The following is a 20,448-nucleotide window of genomic DNA, read 5'->3' as shown; positions in this document are numbered from 1 at the left end:
TCATGCCTCATCGTCGATCGTCAACAATCTCAATAAACCTCATCTCTTCTACCTTCCTCCCCTTCCTCTTTGCCGACGTCCGCATCATGACCGACGTCTCTGCACAGCCCGAGGCTGGCCCGTCGACACTCGGCGCTCTCCCGCCCCTCGCCGACCTCGTCAAGCGTGGTGCGAAGCGCACTCGTCTTGTCTACGGACCGTACAACCTCGACGATGGTCTTGAGCGCGCCGCCAAGACCAAAGTGGCGACCAAGGTTGCGACGGAGTACAGAGATGTTCAGACTTTGCCGGCGGCCCTTGCGAGTGCGGGTGCTGGGCCGAAGAAGCCTGCCGCCATTGCGGGACCCGTGGCGCCATCTGCGGGCGCTGGTGTCAAGCTCTTGACTGGACCAGAAGGGTACGTTGACCTTCCTTCCGCTTCTGCATTTTCTTTCTTTGCTACCCTTTTCCTCGATTCGGCACCGCTGACTTCAGACCAAGCGCAGACTCAGGCGCAGGCGCAGGCGCTAATCCTGGCCCCAGCGAGGCGGCGCCCCGCTCACTTGTGAAGTTCCGTCATCAGCAGGGCTTCGGCGCCGAGGGCGGGGCTGCCAGCAGTCGCCTGTCGCAGGCGCTTATGCGTAAGAAGGAAGCGCGTGAGGTCAAGCCCGTGTACCACCCTCAGTGGAAGCTGTCCAAGGTCATTTCTGGGCACATGGGATGGGTGCGGGCAGTGGCTGTCGACCCAGGGAACAAGTGGTTCGCGACAGGTGCGGGAGACCGTGTAATCAAAGTATGTCCAGCGGGGTGGTGGGCCCTCTCGCTTTTTTCCCTTGAGTGGGCTACAGCGCTTTAGGTGAACGCAGGTCAACTAACACCAGATCTGGGACCTCGCCAGCGGCGAGCTCAAGCTCTCGCTTACCGGTCATATCTCCACGATTCGCGGGCTTGCGGTCTCCGACCGGCATCCATACCTTTTCTCGTGCGGCGAGGACAAGATGGTCAAGTGTTGGGACCTGGAGACGAACAAGGTCATCCGGCACTACCATGGTCACTTCTCCGGCGTGTACAGTCTGGACGTACACCCGACGCTGGACATTCTTGCAACGGGCGGCCGCGATGCCAGCGTGCGTGTGTGGGACATGCGGAGCCGCGCCAACATCTTCACGCTCACGGGTCACAAGAGCACCGTGGCCAGCTTGCGATGCCAGGCGAGCGACCCGCAGATTATCTCTGGTTCGATGGACTCGACTGTGCGGCTGTGGGACCTGGCGGCCGGCAAGAGCATGACGACGCTCACTCACCACAAGAAGGCTGTGCGGTCCGTTACCATCCATCCTTCGGAGTACAGCTTTGCGACTGGTTCGTCGGGCAGCAGCAACATCAAGAAGTGGAAGTGTCCCGAGGGATCGTTCGTGCACAACTTTGTTGGCCACGACGCAATGATCAACACGCTCGCGGTCAACGACGAGGGCGTCCTTTTCTCGGGAGGCGACAATGGCACGCTTACGCTCTGGGACTACGCGACAGGCTTGCCTTTCCAGCACCTCAAGGATATTCCGCAGCCGGGCTCGCTGGATGCCGAAGCGGTGAGTGGCACGAGCGAGACCGGCGCTCGGGGGGACTACTCCATTGAGCGCCTTCCTCCCTTGCCTCTTCACTATGATCGCGACGGAGCTGACCCCAGGGTGTGTTCTGCTCGGCGTTCGACCAGACGGGCACCCGTCTTATCACCGGCGGTGCGGACAAGACCATCAAGGTGAGCATGTCAGACGGCACAGTTAACGTCAGATCTACAACGAGATGGCGTAGTGCGGTGAGAGGTGCTAGGAGGGAAGGACGAGCGGGGCCGTGTCAAGAGGCGCCAGGAAACCGTGTTGATGTCGTAGACCGTGGATGTATAACAGTATACCGGGACACGGAGTCACGATCATATGTCGGTGGGTGATGAGTTCCAGAGTCGTGGTTGCCGTGCTTTGCCGCGACGTTTGACGATCTGAGGGTGGAATCAGCGCTCGGCATAGGCGCCGCATTTCTGAACCTGTAGGAGGGGTTTGTCGGGCCGACCGGGCCGGACCGGACCTACTCCAGCCCACCAATACTCAACACGCCAACGTTCTCTTTCCTCACATCATTCGACAATACAGCCACACAGAATCTACTGTATACAGCAGCAAAGCCATGGCTTCAAAGAACAACTCCGAAGCAAAAGAGTCGCGGGTGCTTCGTGCCGGCGTGTGGGCGCCCATCCCAGCGTTCATGGACGAGTCGGAGGAGCTTGGTGAGTAAACGGGGACGGTGTGAGGTGCTTCGGCTTGGGGGGGGGGGGGGGGGGGGCAAGACGGCGGGCATGGGCAAGTTCGTGGACTGAGGACGCCGAAGTGTCCGTGGCTCGGTGGTAGTAGGCTGGTCTCTGCCAGTAAGCAGTATCGCCCGGCTACAAGTCTCCTCTTCACGTTCAGTGCTCTTGGACCCTACTGACCACAGATATCCCTACCTTCCAAGCCCATGTCGTTGCTCTCGCGCGCGCTGGCATGCAGCCCGTCGTGAACGGGAGCATGGGCGAGGCGCACCATCTTACGGCTGAGGAGCGGACTGGCCTCATTCGTGCTGCGCGCGAGGCTCTCGACCGGGCCGGCTTGGAGGACACGGTTATTATCGGTGGAACGTGAGTTGTCGAGGGCTGGGAGGATGTCCGGTCTCTTGCTTTTGCAGTTTCAAGCCGCAACATTACGAGCCTGCCCCATCCATGTGCCATGCCCCGCCCATCGCTAATTCTCAGCGGCGGCAACTCGACCCGCGCTACGATCGCGCTGTGCAAGTCGGCGGCGGAAGCCGGCGCCGACGTTGCCATCGTCATTCCTCCTGGATACTTTGCCGGGGCGCTCTCCAAGGCGGCCATCAAGACGTTCTTCGCTGATGTTGCCACCGCATCTCCCATCCCCGTCATGATCTACAACTACCCCGGCGCCGCGGGCGGGCTGGACATGGACAGCGACACGATCGTTGAGATCGCGCGGGAGAACGCCAACATCTGTGGCGTCAAGCTGACCTGTGGAGCGGTAGGCAAGCTCACTCGTATTGCGGGGGGAACTCAGCCGTCTGCTCTCGCAAAGTACCCGCGCGCTGCGGCCGTCGCGCCAGAGTTCATCACGCTCGGCGGGTTCGCCGACTTCCTCCTGCCCACCGTCGGTGCCGGGCGCGGGCACGGCGCGATCATGGGTCTCGGGAACGTCTACCCCCGCTCCATCGTCAAGCTAATGTCTCTTGCGCTGAAGGAGCAAGCTGGCGTGATCACTAAGGAGGAGAAGGAGGAGGCGCTGCGCCTCCAGGACCTCTGTGCCGGCGCCGATGCGGCTTTTGCCAAGGCCGGCATCGCAGGCACCAAGTGGTGGCTCAAGACGCACTCTGGTAAGGGGAGCGCCCGGGTGCGCCGCCCCCTCCTCGAGACTACCGAAGAGGCCGGAAGTGCACTGCAGGCCGACCCCGCGATCCAGGCGTTCTGGGAGGTCGAGCAGTCGCTTGCCCGTGAATGAATGGTTCTGCAGTGACTTGGTTATAGCTCAGTAAATTAGATGCAGGGAGGACCAGTACAACTTGGGCAGCTTACTGCAAGGGCTACTACAGTACGTAGACCAGTACTGACATGATGTGACAGATGGTTGTTGCCCGCCACACGTCGCCACAAGAGAGAGAGAGAGAGAGAGAGAGAGAGAGAGAGAGCGTGACAAGAGATGCGACGAACGATGAATGACCGAGTGGCTTGGCTCATGGGCCAGCCTGGGCGATCAGGATCAAGGAACACCACCAGGCACATGCCCATATAATGCCCAGTCCGGCAGTTCCGCACGCACCATACCACTGCTACTCTTCAAACACTCAGAGGTGCTCGTCAGCATCATCTATACTCCACTCTGCCACTGCTAAATATCTGGCGGCGCATGTTGCTGCGCGTCGACGTGGGCAGAGGCTGTGCCCGCAGCGCAGCATTGTGGAGAGGGTTGCGTCAGGCGTCAGGAAAGACGCGGTCGAGCTCAGTCGCGTCAATAGCGGAACCTAAATTTCGGTAGCTTGGAGTGTAATGTCAGAAGGATCCAGGGACGGTGACATGCCTCCACCGTCCCTGCCTCCACCCAACGGGACCCTGCTCCCCGTAATCGACGATCACTTGGCTCACTCCTCGTCCTCGTCTTGAGACATCTCTTTCTCTCTCTTCATCGTTCTTCATCGTTCTTGCTCATCTCCTCCCCACCCCCCCTCCCCCCTCTCACACTCATTCTCCTGCTCCCCTTCTTCTTGCTCTCTGCCCATCGCCTGCCGAGTCGCCTCCTTCCTGTCATTCGCCTGGACCGGCTCTTCCTCATCATACACCCTCTCTCATCGTTCCCGCGCCTCGTGCCATCCCCCATTCCCACCCCCCTCTCTCTTCTTCCAGATGTCCACATAGGACGCAATTATCATGGTCGACGAGCGGGCCGCATTACCTGTTACCGGGCTGCCCGCCGTCGCCGCTGAGGCCAAGGGCATGGCCGGATCTACATCTTCGCCCGCGCCCCCTCCCGCCACAATTGCGCCACCTCCCGCCTCATCCCCCCGCCCTCCTCCTATCTTGACATCTCCTCTGACAGCACTCAACGGCAGGAGCGCTGCTGAACCAGGGCTAAACGGTAATGGCAACGGTGGCAGTGGTGGCATCGGGCGCGCACGGACAGGGGATGAGGGCGCTCCTCTGCCCTCGCCCAGGACTCAGCGGTTTACGCCCGTGCGCGCACTCCACGTCGGGACGCCGCCCGTCCCCGAAGGGGTCGCCGTCACGGACGCTTCCACTTCCTTCACAAACTCGCCGCTCATCGGTTCTTCCGAACGTCTCCAACATCACGAGGGCGCTGCGTCAGCCAGTCCAACCTTCGCCCCACCCTCGCCCGGCCGCCTTGGCCAGCCCCAGTCTCATGTGGCAGCCAGGCGGATGTCCAACGTTGATCGGCGCGTCCGTTCAGAAGCTTTCCCCGTGCAGAAGCGGCACATGTCGATTGCCAGCTCCCGACGCCCCTCCATTCTTACAGGCGGCTATGAGAGCAGCACGGACGATGACAGCAAAGACGACGCTACAGCTACAGAAGTGCCTCCCAAGCAACTGCGGGGTACTGCGCTGCTCAACCACCACTCCCCTTCTCATTTGGCAGCACCCGGAGGGCGACGACGCGCACAGTCCCTTCTTGTCACGCCGCCCGCGCACGATTCCTGGTCTCCCAACCCTTCAGCTTCCCCGGCCACCTCTCGCCGCCCTTCCCGTCTCAGTCGGTCCACCGTCTCCGGCTCGCCTCTCCGCACTCCTGTTGGCGGACGGACACCTACAGACATCATGTCGCGCGCTCCCAGCGAGGCATTGTCGCTTTCTCAACTCCCCTCGCGCACCGGACGCAGCGGAAGCGGAGGTGGTCGGACGCGAGAACCGAGCGGCAGCGCTGCAGACTACGAGCGAGAAGACCAACGGAGGATGGAACAAAGGCGGGGCAATCCGCTCGCTACGAGCTTGGGCCTCGGACCATCGCGTCCCGTAATCCTGTCGCCCGACCAGATCGAGAATCTCCTAGGTGACGCCGACTTCAACTCTGCAAAGGCCCGCATGGCCAAGCCCATGCGACGACAGTCATCGATTACATCAAATGATCCGCCGCAGCAACAACAATTCACTCCTCCAACCACTTCCACATCCACCTTCCCTCCGCACCCATCCATCACTGTCATCACCCCGCCTCCTCTTTCCCGTCCCTACCTCGTCACCGCCCCGCCGGCACTCACCAACGGCGATTGGGCTGGTCGAGATCGCGCGACTTCTGTCAGCTCGAGCGTGGGCGCCAGCACGGTGGCTGGGACGCCCCACCGCAACGTCACTCCCCTTAATACACGCCGGCGGGCCTTGTCAACCGCAACGCTCGACAGCGACGGCGGCCATATTCCCTTCACTCATCACGTCCCCGCAGTTCTTCTAGAAGACGACGACGACGACATTGAAGATCACGAGTCGCCGCTAGAAGACTTGGCTACGCAGACTGCGGCGCCGCAAGCTGACGTGGACAGCACCACCACGGCCACACAGAACAACAGTGGCGACACAACGCCCATGGCACACAATCAGCTTGACGACCGAACACAAGACCCCAAAGCGCGCCGCCGTATCAGCGGACTCTTCGGCCTGCGCGGGCGGAAGCGCGACATGTCGCCACCACCACCCGCCACACTTACACATGTGCGATCGGCCCCGCCCTTGGCTAAGAAACGCACCGAGGCGTCTGACCGCACACGTGATCGCGATGCAGAGATGCGCCGGGCTGAGCTCGCGCGGCGCGAGGAAGAGCAGATGGAAGGTGGGATTGGCACACGGGCATCACTGACCGCAGAACAAAGGTACAAGGCTTTGCTACTGATCAACGCGCATCCTGCTTCTCAGCGACGCGCCCAGCGCGCAGCACTGCACCTCGATGGGTACTACTCGTTCATCTACCAAGGGCTCGAGAACCCGCCCAAGCTTAACCTTCTGGCGGTGCTGCGCTGGAAGCGCAAAACCGAGATTCAGAAGCAGGCGCGCGAGAAGTGGGTGAAGGAACATGTAGATTCGACACACCTCGCCTCGCCCGGTCTGTGGTCCGGCGGGTTGTCCGGCAGCCCTTCCTCGCCTGCCTCCGATGCCATCCGTGCACTCTCGCCCAGACTCTTCGGTAGCCCAAGCCCTCTTCCACCCCGCTCTGTCGCATCGGCCACCTCCAAGCCCGAGCATCGCGCCGGCCGCGACTGGCAGTACACGCTTGACGACATTCAAGGCTATACTGATACAGGCGGCCGTGTCGATTTCTTCATCCCGCCGAATGTCGCTCCGGAGCCTGTCGAGCGCGAGAGAGCGCAGTCACTCTCCCTTCAGTCTGAAGCGCAGCTCTCCGTGCCTTCCGAGGTCGCGGAGTCGGCCACGGGCGCAGAGAAGGAGTTGTCACCCTCCACCGCACGATTGGTCTCCCCCTCCACGCCGTCCCTAACTCGGGCGGAGGTGGTAGATGACGGCTCTACTGCCGGCGACCTGTCCAGAAGACCGTCCCTTGAGCCTAACCCGCCGCCGCTACGCCCTTTCAAGTCTAGACATCGCAGCCACCAGAGTACCAGCGGCTTAGCGCTTGGGCCTTTCCGCGCCTTGGGACGAAACTTTGCGAATGTAATGAACCCCGTCCCCGTTCTGACTGATAACGAGGACGAGCGGCGAGGCGCAAACTTGCCATGGGCGTCCAACGATTCGCCCAATAGCCCTCAGCATCAGGTCAGCGCCCACTCTCTGCGCGACACCCGCGGCCTTCTTGGTTTGCGCCGCACACATGAGCAGGTAGTCACTTCCGATGACGAGCCACCACATCGTCGTCGCCTCCTCCGCAGTGGCAAGGGATTTGACAGGGGGTCGCGACGTGTTGTAACGGCGAATGATCACACGTCGCGTGATGATCATTTACGCAGCCACGAGCAGGAGCGTACAACTGATCAGGCTTTAACTCGTAACCAAGCCCCCGTACCCACCGACACAAGAGCCGATCTTGAGCTTGCGGCGTCTATAATGAGACAGGTCGAGGACGAAATTTTCGCGGCGCACCAACAGTGAGTTTCATTTCTGGCAACCCGACTGACTTCAGGTCTCTACTCAACGCGCAGAGGCAGTTAAAGCAGGTCGAAAAATCCGAGTCTGACATGCGCAACGCCATTTCACACTTTGTTTCGCAGCTTGATGAAGTCCGTGGCGTATTCCACACGGCCGCGGACGTCGACATCAAGTTCGAGGGCCTCGAGGCGCTGAGTCGACCCGAGCTTCGTGCTTCGGACGATGAGACAGCCGACCAGTTGAGCCCACTTGCCTTCGAGTCGGACGTCAACTTTTCTGATCGCAACGGCCGGGGCGGGCCACGCCCCCGGCCCATCCGGCGCCCACCTGCCGCCACCGCGTTGCAGGCGCTACCGTCCTTTGCGTTCGGGCTGCAGGCGTGGCCGAAGCGCTCGACTCTGGACCCGACTCTCGGCGTTACAGTCAACCCCTTCCGCCGCGTTGAGTTGACATGCCAAAAGGCCGAGGCAACGGTGCGCGAGATGGAAGAGCAGCGCGCCTCGACGACGCGCAAGATCCAGGAGATGGTAGTCACAGTGAACGGCTTCACACAGCAGACCAAGGCTGTGCTCACCTGGGTCAAGGACGCGAACAACAAGATCCACGACGCGAAGCAGAAACGCGCCGCCCTGTCGCAGCAGGTCCGCGGTGGCCTCATCGAGACCGTGCTCATACTCCCCGGCTTTGACACCGTCAGCGACTTCCTCGTGCGCGTCTTCCTCGGCGTCCTCTCCTACCTCCTGCGCCTGCACCGCCTCACCACATGGGCCCGTGGGCGTAGCTATATTGCGTGGGCGCTGCTCTTCGCCTTCGTCGCCATGTTAGTCTTCTTCTACCTGGCAGGATCGGACGACTTGCCTGTCCCGCCGTCGGCGCAGGTCCCATCGCCCGTCACGCTTCTTGGCGACGGTGTCTCTTAAAGATAGAATCTGTAGATTGGGTGTTTTTTTTGTACGCATCATGTCACCTCGTTATGTCTCTTGCATTTGGGTGTCGTCCTGGACCGAGTGTCTCGCCCGTCTACTGCCGCGATGCGCTGCTTTACTTATCGTCCTGTGCACACGCCCTCGCTCTGGATCTTTTCCCCAGTGTTCAGCTTCACCCGTCCTGCGTACCGACATATCTACATGCATTGTGACTACAACTATGCGAAGGCCTTGGACAGGTCGCTCCCAATCGAGTACCCGCTAACCTTGTCCCAGTCAACACGCTGGCGCGTGACGGGCAGAGCGCGACGCAGCGCGCGGAACGCCTTGTCGCCGAGGCCGGCGTACACGTCGCCAATCTCGAGCTGGTACTCTGTCTCGACGCGGGCGATGTTGCTCACGATGGCCGAGGCGAGCGCCGCGTCCTCGCCGTCGGGCAGCTCGAAGGCCGCGCGGTGCTCCGTCGACAGCTGCACATTGCCCTGCTCGTAGTAGTGTACGTCGACGCGGATTGTGCCCGACACGGTGCGCGCAGCGCGGTCCACGACCCAGCGCGTACGCCACCGTCCCGTCCAGAAGTTGGACGGGTTGAAGCGGTTGCCCACGATCTCGAGCGTGAACTTCGGGTTGTCCAGGGGCGTGTGTACGGGAGCCGGAGCACTGGCTGGAAGCTGTGCTGCCGAAGCGGACGGCGGAGAGCTGCCGGCCGCGGGCGACGCCGCGTCGATGTCGATGGCGTCTTCGGCGTCCTCGGCGGCCAGCGCGTACGCCTCCTTCTCCTCGTGCTCGCGCTCCGCCTGCGCCGCCCCTTCCGCCTTTACTTCCGCGACTTCCTCGTCGAGCACGGCCAGGCCACCCTCGGCGTCCACCTCATCCTTGGCGTCGAGGGGACGCTGGCCCACGACTGGCGTGGGCTCGACCTCCACGCGGCCGGCAATGTCTCTCTCCGAAGCCCCTGTGTCCATAGCGTCCGACTCGGCTTCAAGAGCGGTCAACTTGTCCCCGGCGTCGCCGAGGCTCGCCTGGCTCTGGTTGCGAGATACAGCCTCGACACCCTCGTCAAGCTTGCTCAATCCCCCCTCGGCGTCTACCTCATCCTCCGCCGCCGGGGTCCTGCCGCCGATGAGGGGAGTCGGCTCCTCTTCCCTCATGCCCGGCTGATCGCGCTCGGCAGGCGTCGCAAGCCCAGAGGCAGTCGCCTCGTCCGCAACTGGCGATGCGGGAGGGGCGACAGGCGGAAGAGGCACCTGGTCGGTAGAGACCGACGCATGGCCGCTGGGGAAGTGGTTCCGCGCGTACTTGCCCAGCGACTCGGCCAGAACCGCGCGGAAAGTCTCGTCGGCCTCGGGGAGCGCGATGGGCTGATAGTCCGAGGGCAGCAGGGTTACGTGGTCGAAGACGAAGGTGCGGTTGGGGTGGTCGTAGAACCGCTCGGGCGATGAGTTTGGGACGATAGTGGCGTCGGAGAGGAGGGACTAAGGTCAGCGCGCTCGGGGCAAGAACAAGCAAGGATAACAGTAACGAGAAAAGCGAAGGAGGACTGAGGAAGCCAACGGGGCCGAGAGAAGGCAAACATACAGAGTGTGCTTCGACGCCGTCCGATGCGGCGTGCTCGACAACCTGGAGTTGCGCCAGATTGTATGCGCGCAGCGCGGGTACAGCATGGGGCATAAGGGCGTCATCGTCGCCGATGACCGCGCGAATATCTGAATGAGCGGGGACGCGGGCAGGTCACACCATTGACAACATCGCTGGAGTCAGCTTCGACACCATAGGAGGAGGGGCAGAAGAGCAAGAGAGAGAATAGACTCACTTAACCTCGCCGGGAGGGCTCTGCTCAATGAAAGAGACGGCGAGCTTGATGCGCTCCTCTGTGCTCAGTTCCGACATGGTGCGTGAAGCGATGAAGACAACCAACTATTGTGTGGTCGAGAGACCGCCGATGACGACCTCGATGCTGGGTGGTGACGTTGTGCCTCCGAGACAGGCCACGTGGGTAGAGGTGCCTGGGCGGTGTCAGATCTTTTGGGCAGGCGGCGCGGGCGGAAGGCGGCATTCGCGTCAACTTTTCTTGGAACCACACAACTCCCATCACTACCTCTCTCCTAAATCACAATGGGTGGCGGAAACGTGAGTACTCGATTGACTATGACCTCGCGTCCGTCTCCGAGTGATGGGCGCGCCAGAACATGCGCTGACGCCAGGGTGCAAAGGCCCAGCAGGCTCGCGAGCGCAACGCTGCCAAGGCGGGCAAGGGTCCCTCGTCGCAGCTCAAATCGAACGCGGCGGCTATGTCGATCCAGTGCAGCGTCTGCAAGCAGGCGTTCCAAAGCACTTCGAAGAGGCCAATGTGAGTGTCCAGCGCGATGAGTGGAATCTGGAGGTAGTGTGGAGCGATGTGGACGTCCGAATTGGTCCCTGCATCGTCAGACCCCAACACTGACCCCAGGCTTGAGCAGCACGTCGACTCCAAACATTCGAAGCAGGGCTTTGCGACCTGCTTCCCCAACTACACTGGTTAGGTCTGCCGGCAGGCAGTTATTATGTTATGTTGTTAGCACTGAGCCAGCAGGTTGCCGAATTTTGTGTCGCATCTCGTAGCACTTGGCCCGGAGCCGATCTAACAGCCTGGAACACTAACAGCGCATCACTTCTTCGGACATGTTCCCAACCTTCGGATCACTTCTGTCACGGCCAGTGCTCCCAAGCGATTTCACACCACGACGAACTGCGATCAACGTCATTTCAGCTTTCCCGGCTCTCCGCGTACACCCACCCAGATGGACTGTCCGACGAGCTTCTTACGCTTCACGCCAGTCAGCGAGCGGGAGCCGCGACGCTCGTTCCAGTTGCTCATAGCGACCTGTCCCCGCGCCGCAAGAGTGCTAAGCCCGTCTGTACGACCCTCGTAAGTGTACTTTGCGAGCCCCAGGTCAATGTCCACGGGTAGGACGTGGGCAGTGTACGGGCCCAGGCGGTCGAGGCCTCGCGGGAGGGGTGGCCGCTTTGCCTTGACACTGTCCCCCTTCGTCTCCTTATTGTCCCCAGCGTCCTTGCGTTCGGCCGAGTCTTCACGCTTCTCGTCATGGGGGCTGTCTGTGCCGGAGTCCACCTCGTCCTCCGACGTAGCCTCAGCGAGCTGGGCGTCCGCCCTGGGCGGCGGAAGGCCCAACAGCTCGTGCAGCTGTGCGGTATTCAAGATCCCGCATTAGCTTCCTTTCAGCGCCCACTTACGATGCTCGCAGCCCCGAAGCCACGAGAATGAGATTCGCCCGATTGAGGGCGTCCGTTACTGCGTTTGAGCGCTCCGTCGCACCACCAATATGGCTAGCTGTGCCGATCGCTGCGGCGGCGACAGTGCCAAGGCCAGGGCTGGATCAGCTTCGGTGTTTGGAGACATACATGAGGATACCAGCGGCGATGCTACCGAACTGTACCGCCGTAGCACGCGGGTTGGTCAGGAGGGCCTCGTTGACTAAGTCCAGGGCACGAGCCATGTCTGTGGGGTGAATGGGAAGGGCTTTTGAGGAGCCGCGCACGAAGGGGGCCTCGGTGTGCCATCGCTCTTGTGGGAGCACGAAGGGAGGCCGCGGGAGGTTAGTTGAGGATGAGCACGGGAGGGCGGAGGTGACTTTCTGCTTGTCGGCCACGGTACCGCCGGCAGCGCGGAGAGCCATGCCTGTTAGGACGTTCATGATATGAGCGATGAGAGGAGAGGAACGGCAGAGCTCTTGCTCTCGTGCATCCCATAAGCGACGTTTCGAGAGCGGGGCGCATGTGCGGTCCATAATTGCCCATTGCACCAACCGAGCTGCGATCGCAAAGATGCCGGCTGCTGTCGGCGAGATACAATGTGGATGCTGGTGCGATGGATATCATCAGGTGCGAGAGAGTTTAACAAGCAAACAAGGCAAGCAGTTGCACGAAGGTGCATAAGTCGAGGAAAGAGAGAGGATCAGAGGATGGTGCTGCGGCCTCGTCCGATGACGTACGAGGTGACTGGACTTTTAGGTGGAGGCCCTCCACTCCGTGATCGGCGTCGACACCAACTCTCCAACGCTTCATCACCAATGCCGCCACGGAAGATACCCCCAACACCCAAGACCAATGGTAGCCTTTTCGACTTCTTCGGGCGAGCAGACAGCTCCAGCAGCCCCGCACCGAAGAAGAGGAAGGTAGACGTAGGTTCCGCCGCTGACCCCGTCGTGATCAGCGACGAAGACGAGCCTGCACCCAAGCAGCCCCGGCGGTCGTCGCCGAAGAAGCAGGAGGTGCGGTTGGAGAAGAAGCCTGAACCAAAAAATGACGCCGACGACGAGGAGGCGGAGAAAGCGCTCGTCGCGGAGTGCATGATGTGTGGGATACGTTTGCCACCGGACTCAGCGGTGAGAGCTAATGTAGTCCAAGCTGATGACAGTCCGCCGAGGCTCACGTGAACGCCTGCCTCGATGCTACTGACGACTCTCCTGAAGTTGGTCCGTTCAGAAATGGCGCTCCCGAGGAGACCAAAGCTTCACCGCGCGAACCAAATCAGGAAATGTCACCTGAGATCGTGGTCCTTTCCCCCGACTCGCCAACGAAGCCACCGTCTTCAAGGGAGTCTTCGCCCAAGGCCAAAGAGAAAGAGCGCGACTCAACACCTAGACCCATAACGAGCATCACGCACTCTCTTCGCACCGATCCACCACCACCAAGCAAGCCCAACGCCTTTTCAGTCCTCATGTCGGGCAACAAGGACAAAGAGACCTGGGGTGAAGTCGATCAGCCCAAGAGTGTGCCGGGCCGTCGCCGTCCTGCACCCTTCTACAAGGTTGGCTAGAAATTGGATGAAGGCTGATGCCAGGTCTTGACCGGTATGCCCATCGCAGTGGACGCATTTTGCTACGGCGCAATTCCAGGCGTCACTGCGTACTTCCTCACGCACAACCACTCAGACCACTACACAAATCTCTCGAAGAGTTGGCGGCACGGTCCTATATACTGCTCTGAGACGACAGCAAACCTGGTCGTCCTCATGCTTGGCGTAGAGCCGCAGTGGGTCGTGAGTGCGCCGCAGACGACCGTGGAGCTGACCCAAGCATGGCATCCCGGATGACATCCCTTACACAATTCCCAACACGGGCGGAGTGACTGTCACCCTTATTGAGGCCAACCACTGTGAGGCTTTCAAGTGACGGCTTAGCTCACCTCAGGCCCAGGCTCTTCCATCTTCCTCTTTGAAGGTCGTCAAACGGCGCACGCTGGCGACTCATCATTTCGCTCAGCGTACGTTGGGAGCAAGCGCGTGTTCCGGTACCTGCACTGCGGCGACTTTCGAGCGTGAGAGTACGCGACTGTACTAGCTGACGGCAGTTGCCCGAAGCATGTCCTCCATCCAGCTGTTGCTAGAGCACCGCTGGACACGATTTATCTCGACACGACGTACCTCAATCCGCAATACTGTTTCCCGCCGCAACCACTCGTCATCGAGGCTTGCGCCCAACTTGCGAAGAAGATTGCGTTCGATGAGGTGGACATTAAGCCGAAGATCGAGGCAGCGGAAGCTGCCGGCGACGAGGACCTCGAAGCTGAGATGCCCGGGGAGCTGGAGATGCTGCCAGAGGAGGAGGAGGAGGAGGGGGACGTCAGGCCCAACACCGATGACCTTGATGAGGAGGACGTTAAGCCACTCATTACCGACGAAGACGTCAAGCCAAACATTGACGGGGAGTGTCCCGAGGAAGCTTACCCGCCTGAGGAAGATATCAAACCGGACATCAAACCTGATGTTGTGGAGGAAGATCTCAGGGTTGTGGTCAAGGGTGAGACGAAGCCGGACATGAAGCCAGATATCAAACCGCACCCCGCGGCGGTGGCGTACGACATCCTCGAGCGCTCTGTCACCATGATGGAAGGCTGGCTGAAGAAACATCCAAGCATGGAGGGCAAAGCCCCTAAACCCAAAGGACGCGTCCTCGTGCTCGTCGGCACATACTCGATTGGAAAGGAGCGCATCGTCAAGGGTGTTTGATGGACAATGGATTGCGCTAACTGCAGCTATCGCGCGAGCGCTCGATTCCAAGATCTACGCCGATGAGCGCAAGAGGGGCATCATCCGAGCTCAGGCTGACCCCGAACTTCACGCTATGATGGGTGACGACCCTCGCGAGGTGAGTGATTTACTTGAGGCTTGCCTGGAGAAGGCGTGCTCTCGGCATTACCTACTTGTCAAGAACAACAAGCTGACTCCAGTGCCAAGTACACATCGTGCCACTCTGGAATGTCCAACTTGAGCGACTGGAGCCGTATCTTGATATGCTCCACCCGCATTTTGAGCGAGTCCTCGCCTTTCGCCCGACGGGGTGGACATACCGCCAGCCCGCAGGCGCAAACACATTACCGGACGTCAACTTCGTGATCCAACGCGACCAGGCCCGAAACTTCAGTGACATTTCGTTGCGGCCAATCCGCGGCTCCTCCCGGCAGTATATGATGTTTGGTAGGTAGTCTCCTCAGTTCGCCAGCTGACAACAGGCGTACCGTACTCGGAGCATTCAAGCTTCTTTGAGCTGACATGCTTCTCGCTCAGCGCTCCCGGCAACCCCAAAATTATTGCTACAGTCAATGTACACTCGGAGCGTAGTCGACAGAAGATGCGGAAGTGGTGAGTGGTGAGAAGAGTGAAGCTGCTGACAGCAGGTTCGAGAAGTGGGCTGCGGAGAAAGCACGGCGCAAGGAGCGCGGACAGCCTGCCATTGTTCCCTATCGCGAGGAAAACTACGTGCGTCGGCAACGTCGAGAATAAGCTGACGTCAGTGGTGAAGCTTGGTCCATACTGAAAGGTCCATGATTATGTGCGACGAGACCAAACCATTCCCAACGACAGCACACAGGAAGCTGCACCACGCTACGGCACAGGCGTTGCGGCCGCCTCGTGACACAGTGATAGTCACATGCGTCGCCGCTGCCAGACGATGGGAGAATTCGTCAGTGGCAGAGCCGACAGTTGTCCAACGGTTCAATCTTGAGATGAGTGCCAAGTCACCGCTAATCTGTAGCTCTGTATTCTAGTGCTGGCCCACACATGGCTCCGCGATGTATCAAGTAGCAGGATCGGTGTATTCAATTCTCTGCGCCACACCGACCAACGCCTCCTGCAAATGCTTCACAGAGCGATCCATGCCACCATACGTATGCTATGGGTGCTTTCAGACCCGACATCGGCCATTCACGAACGATATCAGAGTATCTCATGACAGAGGAACCACCGTGAGGAGTCCCATAGCTGAAGAGTACCTGAAAATGCCCGCCGTGCGCGTCAACGATCTCTCAAGGGTGTTTCTAATTCTGACAGCTCCAACGGAACACGGTGCCACATCCAGTATTCCTTTGATAAACATGTCTTGCAGGCGATGAATGAGTAGATATCAGCGCGGGTCATGTGTGGCGCGGTTGCGATCGCCGGACGACGGCGTAAGGCTTGCACAGTATTGTCGTCGCGTGAGAACAGGCTTAATGGTCCCAAACCCCCCCCCCCACTAGTCTTTTGTCTTGGTGTCGGCGACTGTGGCTCGCGTTTGCCGTCAATTTCCAGAGTTATGATTGTGAAAGTTCCAAGGATATGAGTCAAGTGTAATCTTTTGGGTCTAGACGAAAAGCGCGCAAACACGCCGTGTAGTCAACGGCAAACATGGTCGCCATCTTTGTTGGGGCGTGAAGTATAATGTTCAGTACTAAGCAATGAATGTAGCTGGCCTTTGGTTCTTAGTGATCACCTGCCTCCGCTGCACCAGGCTCCTCTGTTCTGGAGTTTCGCTGCGTAGCCCTCGTGGTGTGCTATTCAACAAATACTCTCTTTGGAGTCAGCCCTCCCTCGCTCCATAACGTGAGCAAAGTGAGGGACTCTCATGAAGTCCCTTGAATATATGCTACGCGGCGCAGCGGTACATTGCTATATAGCGGATACAATGGAAGTGTACGGAGAAACTGTGAGGTGGCTCGTGAAGACATGAACTCGCGATGAGTGGACCGACAGCGACAGACACGTAGAATACGCCAGTCACCCCCAGATGGCCCGTAGAGCCGCGCGATTGAGACTGCACGTACAGGGCTTATCCGTCTCGCCAGCCCCGTTCCATAGACAACAGGCAGGGACATACGTGGCGGCTACCGCAGCGCGTGCAGCGGCGCGGACGGGTTTTGGCAATGATTTGATGCTGTTTTCCGCTTCCTCACGCGCGCTCTCTGCCATTCTGAGCACGGGAACAAGGGTGTGCCATGGTACGCCTCGGCCGTGCAGCGCATCTGCCAGCTCGTCAGCTCCCTTGAAGGTGGACAAGGGGAGGTAGACGCGACCACGGGCGCAGTCTGCACTGGCGGACGCGGCAATCGAGACGAGGAGCATCCCACGCCCCATGATGCGGGCTTTCCGAATAGTGTCCGCGCGAAGCAAGGTGCGGACCGGCATTCCGGCTGGCCACTCGGGAATGGGCAGTCCGGTAAATGGATGCTCAGCCTTTGACCAGCTGTGTGCAGCGGCCGGCGTGAGCGGTGAGGACGAGTGGTCCTCGAGGAGACTCCAGGCAAGATAGCAGGCAATAGCGGCGCTTGCACCCCCTATTGCGGAAACGTACTTCTCGAGGTGGGATGGGGTGTCAATAGACATGTGTTTTTTGAGATCGTCCCTCTGGGTCAAAAGTGGAACGGGAAGGAAGCGCAGATCTTCCTTTAATCCATTCACAATCTCGAAGAAAGGCCAAGCGGGAGCCAAGCGGGGCACTATCGCGCCGAGGAGGTAGTAAGGAGCTTGCTGGGCTGGGTCCACTGACCCCTGATGAAGGAGGTTGGCCTTGTCGAGAGCAGTCCATTGGTCCCAGCATCCTATCAGATGGTAGCGGATGAAGAACGAAGTACCCACGCGGGCTCTGTGCATGGTTTCGTAGTCGTCGATGGCGGGGATATCTCGTGCAAAAGCGGCCGTGGTGGCATACCACCAGTACACGGCCGTTAAAGCGATTCGCAGCTCACGAGGCACGGCTAGTGCCGCCAGCCGCAAGGGTGGTGGTAGCGGGGGCGCCTCTCTCAGAGCGAGTAAGACTCGGGTATCGGTCATTGGAGGTATAGCGACGACGCGTGCCAACAGAGTGATATGGCCCACAAGGTTGGCCGGTGGGGTGGGAGGGAGTGATGGGCTCAACAAGAGGAGGACGTGGACGTGCGCAACGAGGTGAAGCAAGAAGGTCGTGGCGAGGGCGGAGAGGACATCACGTGCAATGGTGTCAGCTTGGAGGCCAGGGAGTTGCTTGTTGACGCCTGCCATCGTCCATTCCATGAGTTGCCCATCACGGGCGAGTGTGGATGAGCTGAGGTGAGCTTTGAGTCCACGGAATGCTGCTGAGCAGCGTACCTACACGAAAAGGATGGGGATAGTGACGGCCAGGACGATTGCGTCGAGCTTGGCCACTCGCGCACCTGCCAGTAAGAGCGCTGCAAGAAACGGGGTTACAGCCATGACGACTGCGCCCAGTGAAGCGTATCCTGGCACGCCGACAAAGAGGTGAGTCCCGCCTGCGAGAACGACAAGGCACGCTGCTGCAGCACCTGGGTGGCGGACGAGCGTATCGACTTTTGGAGGAGGGGGAGGCAGTTTACTCCTTGGTGGCCTGGGCACAACATTGGGGGCAAACGGCAGGAGGAAGGTACGACCGACGACGATGTGAACAAGGGCAACGGTGAGTGCGCGTGCGCCCCCGCCAAACAGCGCACGCATGAGAGCTGGACGATCGAAGTGGGCTGACGTTGTTAGACACTGCTGTCAGTCTAGCGAGCAACATCGGATTTCACGTATTCCAGAACGGAGATGAGGAGACCGAGTGTCGTGGCCAGGGCGAGGGCCACACCTTCCCGCCGGTCCATGGAGGGCCTGAGGAGCCCAACGATGCAACATAACAGTGCCGCAGTTGGCCTGGGTTAGCAGCAAGACAGTGTTTGGGGGCCTACAGCTCCAGTCGCATGGCGAACGGGGTGATGGCGAGACGATGAGATCGAGGAGCGTTGTTGAACTGAGCAGAGTAGCAATGAATGGCGCATTAGTGAAAGCACGACACGGCCTTTGTTCCTTATGACGTCCCAGGCACGGGAACGTGTTTTAATCGTTCATGAGGATCTGAGCGGAATAGATTGTTACGGTCGGCTTGAAATCACTCCGAGGCTGAAAGTCATACAGCAAGATACATCGTACAGATGAGTGTACACCCCAGCAGCAGCAGCACTTCTACTACTACTTGCGAAAAAATCCTAAGAGTTGAGTTTAGACGGATAGATATGCTGAATACGACGGAGCAGGTGGGCGCGGAGCGAATCACGCGCCTCACCTCTAGCATCCACATTCAACGTTTAATGCCTCGTCATGCTTGGGCTGCGGATGAGTGTGAGGAACTCCTCACGCGTCTTCTGTTGAGTCCGGAAGCACCCAAGCATGGTAGACGTGACGGTCGTCGCGCCGGGCTTCTGGACGCCGCGCATCGACATGCACATGTGCCTGGTGTCAATAAGGCCTCGGTGAAGTGCATGGCTTACGTAGCCTCCATAACGACGGCGACGCCACGAGGCCTGATGGCCTCCATGATCGCAAGGGCGACCTGCCGCGTCAGACGCTCCTGGACCTGGAGGCGGCGGGAGAAGGTCTCGGCAATGCGTGCCAGCTTGCTAAGGCCCAGCACGAGCTTGTTGGGGATGTACCCGATGCTGATCTTGCCAGTGAAGGGGACCAGATGGTGCTCGCAAAGCGAAAACACGTCTATGTCGCGGACGATGACCATCTCCTCGTGGTCTTCGGCAAAGACAGCGTCGTTGATTACGTCGACCAGCCGCTCCTCGTACCCCTTGGTCATCCACATAAGAGCCTTAGCGTAGCGTTCCGGCGTGCGCTGTAAGCCCTCGCGGTCTGGGTCTTCGCCGATGCACTCGAGGACCGTGCGCAGCGCCCCAGCAAGCACCTCGAGGTTGGCGGCCTTCTCCTCGGGCGTCGAGTGGAGGCGGAGGTGCGTGCGCTTGGCTGAATTTTGTCAGCCCACCCAGGCCGTGACTCACCAGGCCATCCGAGACCTTCGGCGTCGGCAATCCCGCCCTCGGGGATGAGGGCATTGGCGCCAACTGCCAGGGATGCGGGCTGCTGGAGCGCGGCGCGCACGTCGTCGTTGAACTGCGCGTCCAGTTCCGCCGAGCCCTCCGGGTACTCGGGTTCGACCTCGCCCGCAGGCGGCGAGGTGAGCGGAACAGGGGTAGATGTGCCGCTCGCGGGGCGGAATCCGTAGCCCTCACGCTGCTGACGCGGGAAGAGGTTTGTGCGCGCTGCCGCCGATCCGGACGCGCTCCCAGTGCTGCCAACGCTTGCGATAGAAGAAGGGGCCGCAGGTCTGGTGGCTGAGCCGGAGGAGGGGGCGGCCGCAGCTTTGCTGAGACTCATGCTCTTCATATGGGCCTCGATGGTGGAGGGCTGGGTCGGGCTGCGGGCGTTCTGGGAGGAACGACCGCGCTCCCAGTCGCCGGTAGATGACTCGGACAGGCGATCCAGGTTCTGGCGGGTGGGGACGGTAAGGGGTGCCGCCTTTGTGTTGCTTGGGCTCGACATTATCGCGAGGTGGGCAATTGAGTGGACTGTCGTAGGAATAAATGTCGACTCCACATGATCTTAGACGGCCATGCGGCTGAGCTTGACCACTCACGTCATGCAATCCGTGGTGTTGGACATTTTGGGCTCTCCACTGTTAAACAGGCTATTTATTTTTGGCTTAGGTAACATCGCGCGATCCGCCAATTTTGACCCCGAAGTAATCGTGAAACCCTCTGGGACATCGGAAAGCCCCATCGGCGTTAAATTTGTGAATCACGTGATGCACGTTTCCGCGGGGCTTCACCAGTGGCGGT

General features: G+C 60.1%; 9 protein-coding genes across 9 annotated transcripts; 6 read left to right on the top strand and 3 right to left on the bottom strand.

Annotated features, from left to right (window-relative positions):
• Positions 1-86: 86 nt before the first annotated feature.
• Positions 87-1,791, top strand: COLE_03751 (uncharacterized protein; the record flags this gene model as incomplete). The annotated part of the gene is made up of 5 exons (XM_018424932.1): positions 87-397; positions 475-772; positions 861-1,568; positions 1,667-1,738; positions 1,771-1,791. The coding sequence occupies 5 exons, from the start codon at positions 87-89 to the stop codon at positions 1,789-1,791; spliced, it is 1,410 nt and encodes a 469-aa protein (XP_018281628.1).
• A 369-nt stretch (positions 1,792-2,160) lies between these two features.
• Positions 2,161-3,515, top strand: COLE_03750 (uncharacterized protein; the record flags this gene model as incomplete). Its single annotated transcript, XM_018420702.2, has 3 exons — positions 2,161-2,260; positions 2,467-2,647; positions 2,762-3,515. 3 exons carry the CDS (start codon positions 2,161-2,163, stop codon positions 3,513-3,515), a joined length of 1,035 nt encoding a protein of 344 aa, XP_018281627.1.
• Positions 3,516-4,438: 923 nt separating this feature from the next.
• COLE_03749 (uncharacterized protein) lies at positions 4,439-8,535 on the top strand (the record flags this gene model as incomplete). The annotated part of the gene is made up of 3 exons (XM_018426407.2): positions 4,439-6,347; positions 6,381-7,614; positions 7,650-8,535. 3 exons carry the CDS (start codon positions 4,439-4,441, stop codon positions 8,533-8,535), a joined length of 4,029 nt encoding a protein of 1,342 aa, XP_018281626.1.
• A 224-nt stretch (positions 8,536-8,759) lies between these two features.
• Positions 8,760-10,431, bottom strand: COLE_03748 (uncharacterized protein; the record flags this gene model as incomplete). Its single annotated transcript, XM_065626308.1, has 4 exons — positions 8,760-9,520; positions 9,596-10,016; positions 10,120-10,261; positions 10,355-10,431. 4 exons carry the CDS (start codon positions 10,429-10,431, stop codon positions 8,760-8,762), a joined length of 1,401 nt encoding a protein of 466 aa, XP_065482389.1.
• A 401-nt stretch (positions 10,432-10,832) lies between these two features.
• COLE_03747 (uncharacterized protein) lies at positions 10,833-11,063 on the top strand (the record flags this gene model as incomplete). Its single annotated transcript, XM_018425156.2, has 2 exons — positions 10,833-10,891; positions 10,991-11,063. 2 exons carry the CDS (start codon positions 10,833-10,835, stop codon positions 11,061-11,063), a joined length of 132 nt encoding a protein of 43 aa, XP_018281624.2.
• A 2,015-nt stretch (positions 11,064-13,078) lies between these two features.
• COLE_03746 (uncharacterized protein) lies at positions 13,079-15,325 on the top strand (the record flags this gene model as incomplete). Its single annotated transcript, XM_018426222.2, has 10 exons — positions 13,079-13,351; positions 13,385-13,582; positions 13,620-13,698; positions 13,734-13,860; positions 13,894-14,050; positions 14,414-14,543; positions 14,578-14,690; positions 14,773-15,019; positions 15,055-15,184; positions 15,220-15,325. 10 exons carry the CDS (start codon positions 13,079-13,081, stop codon positions 15,323-15,325), a joined length of 1,560 nt encoding a protein of 519 aa, XP_018281623.1.
• Positions 15,326-15,615: 290 nt separating this feature from the next.
• Positions 15,616-15,936, top strand: COLE_03745 (uncharacterized protein; the record flags this gene model as incomplete). The annotated part of the gene is made up of 1 exon (XM_018422202.2): positions 15,616-15,936. The coding sequence occupies one exon, from the start codon at positions 15,616-15,618 to the stop codon at positions 15,934-15,936; it is 321 nt and encodes a 106-aa protein (XP_018281622.1).
• Positions 15,937-16,579: 643 nt separating this feature from the next.
• COLE_03744 (uncharacterized protein) lies at positions 16,580-18,435 on the bottom strand (the record flags this gene model as incomplete). Its single annotated transcript, XM_018422201.2, has 3 exons — positions 16,580-17,882; positions 17,931-18,328; positions 18,364-18,435. 3 exons carry the CDS (start codon positions 18,433-18,435, stop codon positions 16,580-16,582), a joined length of 1,773 nt encoding a protein of 590 aa, XP_018281621.2.
• A 480-nt stretch (positions 18,436-18,915) lies between these two features.
• COLE_03743 (uncharacterized protein) lies at positions 18,916-20,152 on the bottom strand (the record flags this gene model as incomplete). The annotated part of the gene is made up of 3 exons (XM_018422200.2): positions 18,916-19,060; positions 19,099-19,576; positions 19,612-20,152. 3 exons carry the CDS (start codon positions 20,150-20,152, stop codon positions 18,916-18,918), a joined length of 1,164 nt encoding a protein of 387 aa, XP_018281620.1.
• Between the last annotated feature and the right edge of the window lie 296 nt (positions 20,153-20,448).

The sequence above is a fragment of the Cutaneotrichosporon oleaginosum genome (genome assembly GCF_008065305.1).
Source record: "Cutaneotrichosporon oleaginosum strain ATCC 20508 chromosome Unknown ATCC20508_contig03, whole genome shotgun sequence".
Lineage (NCBI taxonomy): Eukaryota > Fungi > Basidiomycota > Tremellomycetes > Trichosporonales > Trichosporonaceae > Cutaneotrichosporon > Cutaneotrichosporon oleaginosum.
The sequence above is the reverse complement of the archived record's forward strand: the minus strand, read 5'-3'. Positions and strand labels throughout refer to the sequence as shown.